This window comes from Nannobrachium achirus, assembly GCF_963921795.1.
Source record: "Nannobrachium achirus genome assembly, chromosome: 7".
In the NCBI taxonomy this organism is placed as follows: domain Eukaryota; kingdom Metazoa; phylum Chordata; class Actinopteri; order Myctophiformes; family Myctophidae; genus Nannobrachium; species Nannobrachium achirus.
The window spans coordinates 48,552,164-48,566,165 of record NC_137816.1 but is presented as its reverse complement, the minus strand read 5'-3'; the positions used below and the strand labels follow the sequence as shown (position 1 = coordinate 48,566,165).

Below are 14,002 nucleotides of genomic sequence, written 5' to 3'. Positions count from 1 at the left end.
ATTTGACATAAGCTGACAGACGGAAGCCCAGCTCAAGCAGGTACTGTGATGATGGCCAAACTTTGTGTTTGTTGACTAACTCCATAGATCTTATACACCGTAAATAGATTTAGTATGAAGCTTAACACTTTAATCATTATTATAGGTCACTTCAAGATGTTATCTATGTTGCGTATTAGAACTGGACGACATTTTAATGTACTTGAACAATTGTCTGACTAATAATAGCTCTTCAACACCACCTAAAACATTATTTCAAAGCTATCACAGGAAACTACACTTACTTATTGGTGGGTTAAACCCAACTTTCTAATATGAAGTTTGCTGGAGCCAAATGAATGGAGAAAACACAGAAAAATGACATGAGTTTATTCCATGAGAATATTCTAAAATTACACACACAGAAAATACAGGCATATTTATACAAACATTGTTATCTGGGAGAAACTCCCACTCCATAGCGTCATCAGATCTGATGCCACAGTCCAGTTGTCAGTTGGTGGGTACACGTGGTTATGTCTTACTGTAATCAGAAATGTCTTCATTACTTGTTCAAAGATCTGAATGTTTCACAAAGCAATAATAAATGTCATGGTGGACATGAGGTAATTTGGAACAAGAGGAACAGTACATCAGATAGTAATCAGATAATGGGTGATGGTGGCGTCATACACACTGCTTCATTTGATTCATGGGTAAAAAGGGGAAGCCTGACAGCCCTACACTAAAATGACACAAGGAACTAAATGAAAGGAAATGAAAACAGACCTGTCACCTATTCATATCTAAAAGAAAGTTATCTTGCAGCTTTAAACAAAGTGAAAAAAGCTAATAACTTGAGGTTGACATTTTGTTTTGTTTTTTAGTTTGAAGTTCCAGATGGTGATGTTGGACGTGTTAATAATAGGCGGGGGTCCCCATGCCTTGACCCTGGCCACAATGCTGTCCACTCCTAACACTGACTCTGACCAGAGCCCCCCTTCTGCTCATCTAGACCCACCACATGTGGGCAGCCAGGCCCGACAGGAGAGGCCCAAGACCACCTCTAGGGGCAAGAAAGGCAGGAGGGGAACAACACGTGAGTAGAATAAGGAATGGGGTAAACCCTCTTGGATGTCATAATACTAATGTATACTATACTATACTACGGTAGTTGTACACCTGCATGTGAAGTAAACCATGCGCCTTCCGTTCCTACTGTCTGACAATTCAGGTCCATAACAAACGTGGTCTGTTACTGACAGTATTCACAACGGCCATTTTTCTGGGGAAATCTCGCTTTTGCGAACGCCCATCATTTCGACCGGAGGGTTATCGACTCACTCCACGGAGGTTAAGGTTAGGGTGAGGATTAGAGTCGGGTGTCGAAATGATGAGATGTAGTAACAGCGACACGCTCCCATTTTTCTTTACTGCCACCCTCCCTGAGTATAACGAGAGCAAAAAGTGTGCATATGGTCTTTTCTTTTTCTCTTTGAGCGGTGCCAAGTGCTCCAATGCTTGACCGAGTGTGTACATTATGTCTCTATATCTATAAAGCATCTGGGGTAAGGCAGAGATGCCTTGTAAAGGAGCGATTGTTTTCGGTGGAGACGACGGAGGCACACCCTCTCAAGCGGACTTGATCCACGTGAGACACGCCGTGCACGCTAAAGCGAGCGAGTCGCCATGTCGAGCGTTGCGAAGTCCGCTTGAGCCGACTCAGCACCGTCCGAGTTACAGTATGTCCCGATAGGGACAGAATCGTAAATCTTCTGTGATGGAAAAACATCCACAAGGATGAAGGATTGACAACGTTTTATTTAAAAATCTAAAAGTTGAGCAGAGTCCCAGCATTGCAGCCCTCTCGGGGCACAATCCCCCATCAGTCCCATTTTCAGACAGTTCTTATAGTCCTTTCTAACAGAGATGCTATTCTAACATGGTCTTATAAGGAGCTGTACTAAAGATAAGAGCAACATACAAACAGCCATGCATAGAAGTACATGATTCACCAACAGAGCAAGCGTGGGGGAGACAGCTCAGCTGTTAAGATTGACAGCTGTAGTTGAATTGTAATTAGCACAGTGACACAAAGCTTAATGACTTCCATTCAAATGAGTTTTGAATGGAAGGCCAAACATACATTTGTGATCTATACATTTCTGCCACCACACTTCATCCCCCCGACTTTTGGCACCTCTGCGTGATCCAAGTGAAAACAGCGGAGCGCTCCCTACCTCAGGTTTAGCCAATCACAAGCTTCCGCGGGCGGGTCTTGCCTTACCCCAAATGCTTTTTAGATAAAGTACAGTGCAGTATGGCCTCAACAGCTGCAATACCACTGGGTGACCTACCTTCAAGTGGTGATGTTGAGCAGCCTTCAAGTGTCACTTTTGAGGAGCCTAAAGGGCCATTCACACTGAGCACTGTAACTAGTATAACAAGTGGCCACCAAAGGCACCGCTCACTTCAGGCTGGGTGTGATTTTTTTCTTTCTTCCCCAGAACAGACAGTGGGGCAGCAGCCAGCATCACTGGCTGACGTGCCAGATGGGGTCCTCTGCCCCCCACTCAGCCTTCAAGTGGTTGATTCCTATGGAGAGTGGACTGCTCTATGGGAGAGCCAGTTCACTGCTCTCAACATCCCTCATCTACGCTCACACACACTAGTACACACGGACCCTCTCAACAAGGTAAACACGCTAGGGGTGGTCTGTGGACAACTGGTGGTCCATGAAGGTATTGCATGTGGTCCCTGACCATGCATTTAGTAATTCCACAGAACAGTGTGCATCCTCATATACCGTTGTGACCTACGGTATATGAGGATGAGTCAACGTTGTCAGATGTCAAGAAGTTCTACAGAAAAAGAAGGGAAAGTGTACCGGATTGACGGATTGAGTCACCATTGTTACGCTCTGGCCTAGGGAAACATTAAGGCGCAACACAACAAGTGGGACCCCCCTCTTTTCAGCTCCCAAGAACTACCAGCAACCAGGGTTTTCAGCCTTTTTGTGGGTTTTATTAAAAAGCCATTGACTTCAGGGTGGGCATTAACTCAAACAAATAAACAAACATAAGAACCTGAGAACTCATAAGAACCTGAAGAACCTAAGAACTTAACATAAGAACCTGAAGAAACTTAAGAGCTTAACTACTGAATCAAATGTTACACATCACTAATCAAACTCATAATCAAAACACAGGAGAACATAAGGACCAACATAAGGACTACCCAACCCTACGAAACCCAAGGCTGTTCAAATCAATGATAACCCCCAAACATTCTAAAGTGCAACATGCTGGCTGGCAGTCTTGGTGAACTGAAGAGCAGAGCCCCCCAGGAGCAGTGGAAAGGCCAGCCCTCCAGAAGACTGGAACCAATCAGCTCCCTCCAGATACCTATGAAATCAGTCACTCACTCATTCAATCAGCCTGGCACACCTGCATCCCATCACTCAAACAGGCACACCCAAAGCTACACAGACAGTCTTCACTACATGCATAAAATGAACGAAATATGACCTCAGGGTCATTATTAAATGTGCCCATATAATGGCATGTGTCTGCTTAGCTCTGGTGTCTGCTCACTCATACAAATCAGTATATGAGTTAATATTCATTTAATGGAAGGTTGGATAAAGTAAGAGAATGGAATAAGGGTAACCGTGGGAATAGAAAATATGTGAAAGTGTGAGAACTATATTGATTTAGAAGGCATTTGTAGTCTTAATGCAGGGGTCTTCAACAGGGGGTTCGAGACCCCTAGGTGGTCCCCAGAGTTACTACAGGGGGTCCTCCAAATCTTTGAGGGATAGAAACCTTTTTTTATATTAACCATTTGGACCCTAGCATCCATATTCTGAGAACTAAGACAAAAATAGCAGATCTACAAGCTCACAACGCCTCGCAGCGCGAGGCGTTGTGAGCTTGTAGATGCTATTTTTGGCAAAGAGCTTTGGTGTAGAGGGGAAAAAGAGAAGACTATTAAGTACAGAGTGAAAGGTCAAGTTTATTTTGTATTGACAGTTACACAAATTGACATGAATCCAAAATACAGTGATGATTGTGCTGTCAAACGATGAAACTATATGGAATCTATAGATAAGGTTGTGGGGGTCCCTGCTTCAAGTTCATCTCTCTCTCAACTAAGGGGTCCTTGGCCTGAAAACATTGAAGACCCCTGTCGTAATGGGTTAAACTTTAAGCATTGTATCTGTTTGCCTTTTCTTCTATTTGACAGCACGCGCTGCAGGAGTTTGTTCTGGAGCACCATCGTGCAGCAGAGCTCCACAGTCTTCCAGACCGCGTCTGCATTCTGGACGACAACGCCTTCTTCAATGACATGCGGCTTGGCAAGAAGGAGAAGAGGCGTCTGAACGTAGCCAGCACACTCAAGAAGAGTCTGAACTTCAGCCTGCCAGGAACCAAGCTTAGTGTGGATTTCTTTAAGCAGCAGGTCTGGACGTGTGTGCACGTGTGTGCGTGTGCGTGTGTGTGTGTGTGTGTGTGTGTGTGTGTGTGTGTGTGTGTGTGTGTGTGTGTGTGTGTGTGTGTGTGTGTAAACGGAAAACCCCAGTGTTATTGTGTGTGTATGTATATCTGCAGTTTTGAATATTACAATGCATGTGAGAAAGGTTTTGGTGTCAGCTGCTGTGGTTGTTTTGCTGCACAAATTATATTTAATTTTATGTCAGTGAATTGTTATACTTGTATGGGATAAACATTTTGCATCTCTGTAATGCATCTTTTGTTTTTGTGTTCCTCTCAATCAATTAATTTGCAACCATGTCTTCAAGAAGTGTTTTCTAGAATAAATGTCTTTACCAAAGCATGAAAAGAGTGCATCATACTTATCTCGGCAGACTTGTCTTGCATGGTTACAAGGTTGCCTTTTAAAACCACTAGCATTCAAACCATCAGTCTTACGTATAAGCTGGTGGTGGGGAGTGTACCTACTGTATGTCCCCTATAAGTTCTACATGTGTTACCTCAACCTCAACACTAACCCCAAACACTAAGCATCACCCCAGGCCTGACCCTAAACTGAGGGAACCTAGATAGAGCTGAGGGAATATAGGGCTGACCCCTGGCGATGTTCACATCATGCAATCACAAATGGGATTCACATTAAGCACTCTATTCTGAGGAAAACAACTGTAATTGGAACGTTTTTTTTTTTTTCATCTACAACACCAAATCTCTTCTACAAGCTCACAACTTGTGAACTTGTAGATCGGCTATTTTTGTCGACGTTCCCCCCAAAATAGGCGGGTTGGGGTTCAAGTGGTTAAATACCGGGTATGTGCCTCTCTAAACCTGTTGCAGCAATGAGCTAGATTGAAGATCTAGTGAACATTCTGTGTAATGACTACTTTCACTTTTTGTACAGATTTCTACATTGTGGAGTTGATATACTTTTACTTCAGTATAACATCTCAGTAGTTCTTCCACCACCATCATTTATACGTAGAAGAACGCTGCTGCTTGCTGCTACCTGAATGGTTTGAATGAGTGCCTCTGAACACACAGGTGAAGAAATACCACCTGGACAAGGTGCTGCTCAAAGGAACGGTGGAGCGCATCACCCCAGTGATGGAGGACGACCAGAGAGCAGAGGAGAAGGAGGCAGAGAGGGAGAACGACAAGCAAGAAGGAGAGAGAGCGAAGAAGAGCGTGAAATATTTCCAAGTCCTCCTTCAGGAAGGAATGACACTGAAGGCTCGACACGTGGTCATGGCGACGGGCCCGACCCGCGTCCAGATGGCAAACATCCCTGACTGGGTGCGGTGCATCGCAGAGAGCTACCCCGAGGAGAGACTGCAACACACTGTGCACCTCATGCACCACCTGCCCCTCTCTCTGGAGCAGGACAGAACACACTGTCCCACACAGGACCACTCTGGTCCAACGCCGGGTAAGTTAGAACACTGGTTCCCAAACAAGTTTTTCATGATAAAAAAAAGTGCAATAAGCAAGTAATTTCATGAATAAATAAAAAGAAAATCAAAGAAATTCCATAAATTAGAAAACAAATGTAAGTGAAAATATCTGATCTACAATCTCAACGCAGCGTGAAGCGATGCGTTGTGAGCTTGTAGATCTGTTGTGGGTCTCGGGCAAACACATCATTTCTCTTTTGATCACATGCAGGCTACTGTATGTTTGGGAACCACTGAGTTAGAACACTGGTTCTGAAACCTTTTTCATGTCAAGGACCCCCAAATTAATATGTATTACTTGGCCGCGGACAACCATCTGAGAATATTTTGTGCCGGGACCCCCTCTGACTTACTTTACTGGTTACTGTTCCCCCGCATGTGTGTAGGCTCATCATGTGTGGTGTGCGATGCAGGCCAGAAGGTGATGGTGGTAGGTGGAGGTCTGTCCAGCGCTCATGTTGTCTCCATAGCCCTGCAGCAAGGTGCCAGCCATGTCACATGGGTCATGAGAAAACACCTCCAGGTCAGCTTCGTACAGTTCATTAAAACGACAAAACATTCTAGTTAATGAAAAATAAAACAGTGGTTCTCAAAATTTAACAACTTTGACAGTGTACAAATGGAACCAAATGGACCCGTCATTTGTACACTGTCAAAGTTACTGACTTTTTTTTCAATTTAGAGGATTTAGAGTCCCTGAAATCCACTTTGAGAACCACTGAAATAAAAAATACAAATTGAGAACCAAATGCTTTACAATGATCCATGGGTCGGCGGTTTGAATCCCGGCTATTCTTGTCCACATGTCGAAGTGTCCTTGGGCAATTGACACTGAAAACCACATTGCCTCCAATGACTCGGCTGGTGTCAGCTTGACGCCATTGGTGTGTGAAGTGACACTGGCGTCAACTGTTTTGCCGCTTCACTTCCCAATGTATGAATGAATTAACCATTGTAAAGCGCTTTGAGCACTTGGAAAAGCGCGATTGCAATTCACTACGCAATTCATTCATTACTTCCTGTTCTAACCCAGCTGAAGCAGTTTGACGTGGGCGACGTGGAGAGCCTGGTGGGACGCTACTCCCACGTGGAGCACGGCATCCAGATGGACGGCCAGGCCTTCCTGAGGCAGTTCTACAACGAGAGGAGCCATCACAGGCGGCTGGCCATGATCCGACAGGCCAGGAAGGGCGGAGCCGTCACCCCGGAGGCGTACGCTCTCCTCCAGCCTTTCATTCAGAGTGGGGAAGTGGACGTGAAACCATACTGTCAGGTAATCAGCGCTGGGAGAAGTATACTCTACTTATGGGTATCCAGTTGTCCACAACTGCTGAACCAACAGATATGCCCATATGCGAATATATGGGCATATGCCTTAAACAGGCATAAGAGGGACAAGGACTGACAGATACAGAGATCTCCATATATGGGCAGGGGACACAGACGGGATGGTGTTTTGTTTTCCTCTGGTGTTTCAGTCCGAGTGTATCAAAGGGTGCGTTCGGAAATGCGCACCGGACTGCGCGGGCGTTTATCGTGGGCTTGCCCAGGCCTTACGGCCTGGGCATAAATATAACGATTGCATTCACCACGGCTTCGTAACTCGCGCGGCGCTCCGCCGGCCGCGCGGCCCTGGCCCTGAGTCATTATGCAGAATGTCCGAATTTCACAAGTGTTAAGAAAAGAAGTATTTTAAAAATGTCAGATAGGCTACAAGAAAATTGCAGATAAGCTCACAATGCATTGTGGAGTATTGCTAGCTTGTAGATCGTCTATTTTCACGTAAATGAAGTGTATACCGGTAACAAAAAAAAGATTGTGATCCTCGGAGCACAGGTCTCCACCAGGTCAGAAGTCATCAATCCTAAGAATGAATACCAGTGTGTATGACTGTTCAGGTGGGCGAGGCCAGGTGGTGCTACAGAAACCAGGCATGGAGTGTGTCCCTCAGCACCGGGGGGAGCTGGACTGGGGATATGATCTGGCTCGCCACTGGATGTAAACTGGATGTCAACCAGGATCCACTGCTCTCTGGAGTCATGAAGGAATTCCCTATTCAGGTACAGCAGGCCAAAGATAAACTATGTTTGTTCAAAATGAATTAAATGGATAGATTCAAGATTTTCTGGGAATCTTGAAATCATGAAATTAATTAAATGGATAGATACTTGTTCATAAGACAGTGATAAAGATATATATCGTCACTGTCGGGCAGAAACCTCATATCTCCAAGTTTCAAATTTGAACGTTTTTTCGTAAAGTAAAGGTCGCACAGGACTAGTGAAAATAGCCGATCTACAAGCACACAACGAGGTGTTGTGTGCATGTAGATCGGCTATTTTCACTAGTTTAGATAAATTCTTAAATGATAAATATAAAAAGGAACAGTTTTGGACATACAAGGTTTGCACCCGACAACGACGATATAGGCCTATATGATGCTGACCCCACATGTGTTCTAACATGTTGTGGTAATCTCCCTGTGTTGCAGGTGATAGACGGTTGGCCATGTATAACGGAGAGCTTACAGTGGGCGCCAGGGTGCCCCATGTACTTAATGGGACAGTACGCCGCACTCCAGGTATACTACGCACTATCTACTGTACATACTGTAGTATTTTGTGTATGTTTTAGAGCAGTGGTTTCAAAGTAGATCTGCTATTTTCAAAACATCTTGAAAAATAAAAAGTGGAACATTTTGAATATTGACATGAAAAGGTTTGAGAACCACTGGTTTAGATGGGAGGGAAACAGGGACGTGCTGGCCATTGGGAAAAGCGGGACAACTCCCGAACGGCCGGTCCATTAGGAAAAAATGTAAAATAAAATGTCTGCCTTCGTTCCATTTTGGTGGCTGGGCGGAAAACAAAGTAAATCGCCACTGTCGGGCAGAAACCTCGTATCACAAGGCCTCGTATCACAAGGCCGTTGGACAAAAGTAGTAGATCTACAAGCACACAACGCCTCGCAGTTGTTTTCACTTTAAATCATTTTTAAAATGATAAATACAAAATAAACTGTTTTGGACATACAAGGTTTTCACCCGACAACAACCAAATATAAATCATGTACAGTAATTGGCCCACTGGCTTGTCACTTGTCATGATCTGAAATGGCAAATCTTTGAGTAGCAGCAGCGCTATAGAGAGAGATCTCTCTCTATAGCGCGCAATGAGGGCCTCTCCAACTCTTTTTTTCCCGGGCTGAATCAGGGGCCCAGCATGTCCCTGGAGGGAAAAGTCCAGTCAACAACAAGCTGCTCTTCTGTGAATGCAAATAGATATTGCTGAATTATCTAAGTCTGTGGATCAGATTGTTTTCTTTTCTCCTATTTTCCACACGATCACAGGTGGGCCCCCATGCAGTGAACCTGGCCGGAGGTCAGGCAGCAAGCATGCGAATCGCCAAGGACATCATGCACCGCCGACAGCAGCAGTGCACAGGAAGAGCTCCTGAGATAATCGTGGAAAAACCCAAGGCTGAGGAATATATTCAACACATGCATGGCCTTTTATGGCTGTGAATTACGACTTGCTCTCATTCCAAATGCACAGCCAAACACGCTGTGTGTGTAATCTTTCATCCATATGCTGCTCTTTAGTCAATATGCACTTCTGTTGGTTATAAATATGCGTAGACAGTGATTACATGCACAGATGATGAGGATGACTCTTGGGGTCGTCAGGCAGTGTTATGTAACAGGCAACAAACTGATTCAACAGAACCGCCGGGCTATGTTAACCTACTGTTACAAATAATGGGAACATTTTGTATGGATATACGTTTTAACGAAGTAGATTTTAAGGTCGCAAAGCGGGCCTGAAAATAGACCTACCGGTATATTGCTAGTTCTATATCACACTGATAGTATGGTAAGCATATGAAAATCTGGGAACTAAATCGTTACCAAGAAATCACCAATGTGTTTCTAAAGGTGTGTAATAACATGTACCAAAGGTTTGAAATTCAACTCCCGGGGGAAACCTCATAAAAAGTTGCTGAAAGTTTATGTCCCATTAACTTAACAAACAGGAAAAAAATACATCTGTTTTAAGTAGCATGTGAGGGGTCAAACATGCTACTTAAAAGTTAATGGGACACAAACTTTCAGCAACTTTTTATGAGGTTTTCCCCGGGAGTTGAATTTCAAACCTTTTGTACATGTTATTACACACCTTTAGAAACACATTGGTGAAGACATTTTCTTGGTAACGATTTAGTTAGTGGTCATTTGAAGTGTTATTCATTGCAGTAACGCCCCGTATGAGTGAAATTAAGTTGTTGTTTTTTTGGCGTGTGACTATTCTCATGGCAGACCCCTGAAGAGTTTTCATGCCAAGTTTGGTGGTGAGGATTAATTGGAGCAAACAGCCTTACGTTTGTGACATCCACCGTCCATCATCGGTCCACCTTTGGCCTACCCACCATCTAGTCAATTTTAATATAGGATCTAGGTCCAGATTCATAGTGCACAGATCATGCATGCCCATGCACCATGTGTGTGCACGCTGTTCACAGCTTTCAAACAAAAAAATCCGCTTGGAAATCCGTTCAGGCATTCAAATCATGAGATAGAAGCCATTATGTTTTCTTCAAATGTGGTGTGGTATGGGGGTTAAACATGCAATTTCGCGATTGCGATCATGCCTACTACATTTTTGGAGGTCAAAAATTTTGAATTTCTTTTTTTTTTTTTTTTTTTTTTTCAAGATGGCCGCCGGGGGTCCGTCGCGGGCCGCATTGGACCTCTTCGCGGGCCGCAAAATGCCCGCGAAATGGCAGTTTGACACCCCTGATCTAGGATGATTAATAAACGAACTAGCGAAAGTGTGTAACAGTCAGAGGTCATGGTAAATGGTGCATTTATATCGCGCCTTTATCCAAGGCGCTTTACAGAGATTGTGCATTACATTCACACACACATTCATACACCGATGGCGGAGAAAAACATGCAAGGCACCAACCTGCTCACCGGGAGAAACTAGCGGCTCAGAGTCTTGCTCAAGGACTCCTCGACACTAACTCTAGGGGAACCCGGGATTGAACTGGAAACGCTTTGGGAACCCTCCGTGTTCTAAGACGGCAACTCTGCCCCTGAGCCACTGCCGCCCCTATTGGAGTCCACAGGAGCAGTTGCAAGGACTGTCATGATCTCTCAGGTTATATGCAGGGGAGGTCTATGGTCTGGGGGGTCTATGATCATCAGGCCTTTACATGCAAAACAGTTTATAAGCTGCTGATATGGCAGTTTGACCCTATATAACTCCTTACACACATGCTCATTGTGCACGTAGAAAACAGAACATTCTCTCTGTGTGATTTATGTTTGTACAGAGACATGCAGGCCGCAGAGAAGGAGACAGGTGTTCTTTTCAAGGGGTTGTGGTTAAGTTGAGTGACAGCTGATTGCTGCCCCAGTGGTCAGATTTGAGCGCAGGGAGGGAGCTCAGAAACATCTCAACAATTTTTCCGGGGCTCTCTGGGACTTTTCTTTTTCCTATAGTCAGCCTCTCTACCTATATACTGTGTGCAGCTACAGTATGGCCACCTCAAATAGATTTATCACGGTCAAATATTGAAACAGACCAGCCAGTTCATTGAAAACAATGAGCCATAACCGTATCTTGATACAGGGTGGTTTGATTCATTCATCTCAGTGGGTTACTGCTCATGAGCAACTGGGTAATTCAAGGTTCAGGTTCAAGGTTCAGAACCTGAACCTTGAATTCATAGGGATGCACAATGTATAATTTTGGCCGATATCCGATTAACGATTAGTTCGACCAATATTGATACTTTTTGATAATATTGCAATTTGCAATACAAGTTTCCAGTAGGGTTTACCTTAAACCTGTTATACAGTAATTGTGAAGGATTTGAATAAACAGTGCATTCTTATCATCTGCGAGATCTGATGTACATAGTTCAAACAATAAAAATGTAGTATTTTTATTTAAAAAATATTCAACACAAAATCATCACCACAAAAGGCTTTTTAAGCTTCACATTCAAACATAAATATTGTAAAATATTTTGGTATCGGTTAGAATAATATTGCATTCACAAGGCCGATATTGCTGATACCAATAATCTTTCCCAAATGTTCGTCTATTATGACATGATTTGATGTTGTCAACTTTTGCATAGAAATAGTGTGGCCGTATACCATTTCAGATTGGTGGATTTATTTATTTAATCTCTAGAAGGCAATGAGAAATCTCAATATAACAGGATACCACTTAACGATCTTCCAGTCAAGATTAGATTTTATAATCTGAGATCATATTTATTGAGACTTGTTCAAACAAAAACAAAAAAGGAAAATAAAAAATGCAATGTGTTTTAAATTAATTAATATGGAGCCAAAGAGACAGGCAGAGCAATCATTGTGGGCCGTATTGTTAGGGGATTTTCACAAACTCTCAATTTGAGCCCATATGTTTAAGATTACTAGATTTCATGATGACAACTCACAAAGTTCCCCTGTTTATAAATGAGAAGCGTAGCTTCGCCAATAAGCAAGGAAATTCACCCTTTGATGTGTGTTTGTGGAAACATGTTTGTGGTATTTTATTTTCCTGTTTTTCAGATTAATGAATTCTGTCTCCACCGAGAGGAAGAGTTTTCCTTGACCATAGTTATTAACATACTGACTGTCCCACACTCAAATATTTCTAAACTATGCCAGAATTCTCACGCATGTTCAAAGGTCATGAAAACATTGCTGTCTCTGAACATTCACCTGTGCAACGTACAGCAGCACTGTGGCCAAACACAATTTGGTAACACTTGTGTCCCATGTCTATGGGATGCATATAAGAGTTACCCGCAATCTCTCAGAGGGTGAAATTTATACACTGATTGATTCCATGAAAAGGAACTTGATTCTTCTTCAGGGAATCAAGTTCATACTAGAGACCTCCAAACAAGTGACATACAGTATAAGGAAAAGCCAACATAAAATGTCAGGCAGCAACGGCTCCAGATAAATGTGATTGGGGGAGCTATGGGGGGCTGGCTTTTTTAGAGCGGGGGCTAATGAATTTTGGCGACAAACAATAATGAATAATACTAATACGACAAACGCGATTCTCTCACTTAGGGTATTGATAACTGAACAGACCAGATCATTGGCAGATGCCAGGTCCAAATCTGTGGACTGTAGGTGATCGCATAGGGTTTTTGTGAGACATTTTCCAGCATGGTGACACGTAGAACAAACTGTCCTTATTGTAGGGTATACATAGAAGTCAGTCAGTTGTCTTTCACATCATATATATTTAATGTAATTATTCCGTAAATATTTTTCATCACAATAAGTGTTTGTATGGAGGGGGGCTTAGGGGGGCTAGTCCTTCACCGGGGGGGCTAAAGCCCCCCTAGCAATTGGGAATTATGATAAAAATAATTATTATTATTATAATGGTGTGTGAAACAGAAAATCAAACATATTTGCCACAGACAAGGCCAAGTCTTTGCCATGAAAACATTTGTCTGGATACAGACATATTGACTGACCCCAGTTAGTTCCAGTTGCAACTTGTCGAGTTGTGAATCATGCATGCGTGTGTGAACTGGGTCTCAAAAATCAAAAGCTTGTCCGCTGGGTTCGTGGTTGGTGATGCAGTGTGGGTGAATATAGTACTAGGCCAGGCTGGCGGGTTCTCTCTCCCAGCATGCCTCTCAACAGGTGTGTTTGCTTATCTGTGGGATCACACAGCTGTGGAGCCACATCACAGGCATCTCACTGCAGGGGCCCCTGCTCACCTCCCCGAGACAGATGTTCACCCCTGAACCATGACCTCCACCAGCCTGACCGGGGAGGAGGTGGAAACGTGACAAATGTGTCTGAATGACGCTGCAAGTGCAACATGAACTATATTGTTGGAACAAGAATATATGTTTTGCAGTCAAATAACAACAGTATATAGTGAATCGCTCCCCAATAGTTTGGAAAATTATTCACCTAAAACCAGTGGGACGCCCTAGGGGCGAGAAGTTCTGAAACACCAGAGCTTCTTAATACGGCACAGTTAAGAAGCAGGAGTTAAACTATTAATCTGGCTGGTCGAGTCATCA

At 43.5% G+C, this 14,002-nt stretch overlaps 1 protein-coding gene across 1 annotated transcript; it reads left to right on the top strand.

The window, feature by feature from the left end:
• Positions 1–885: 885 nt before the first annotated feature.
• LOC308288807 (uncharacterized protein) lies at positions 886–9,446 on the top strand (the record flags this gene model as incomplete). The annotated part of the gene is made up of 9 exons (XM_080730284.1): positions 886–1,078; positions 2,487–2,674; positions 4,225–4,440; positions 5,514–5,898; positions 6,337–6,446; positions 6,957–7,196; positions 7,822–7,983; positions 8,415–8,504; positions 9,273–9,446. 9 exons carry the CDS (start codon positions 886–888, stop codon positions 9,444–9,446), a joined length of 1,758 nt encoding a protein of 585 aa, XP_080586410.1.
• Between the last annotated feature and the right edge of the window lie 4,556 nt (positions 9,447–14,002).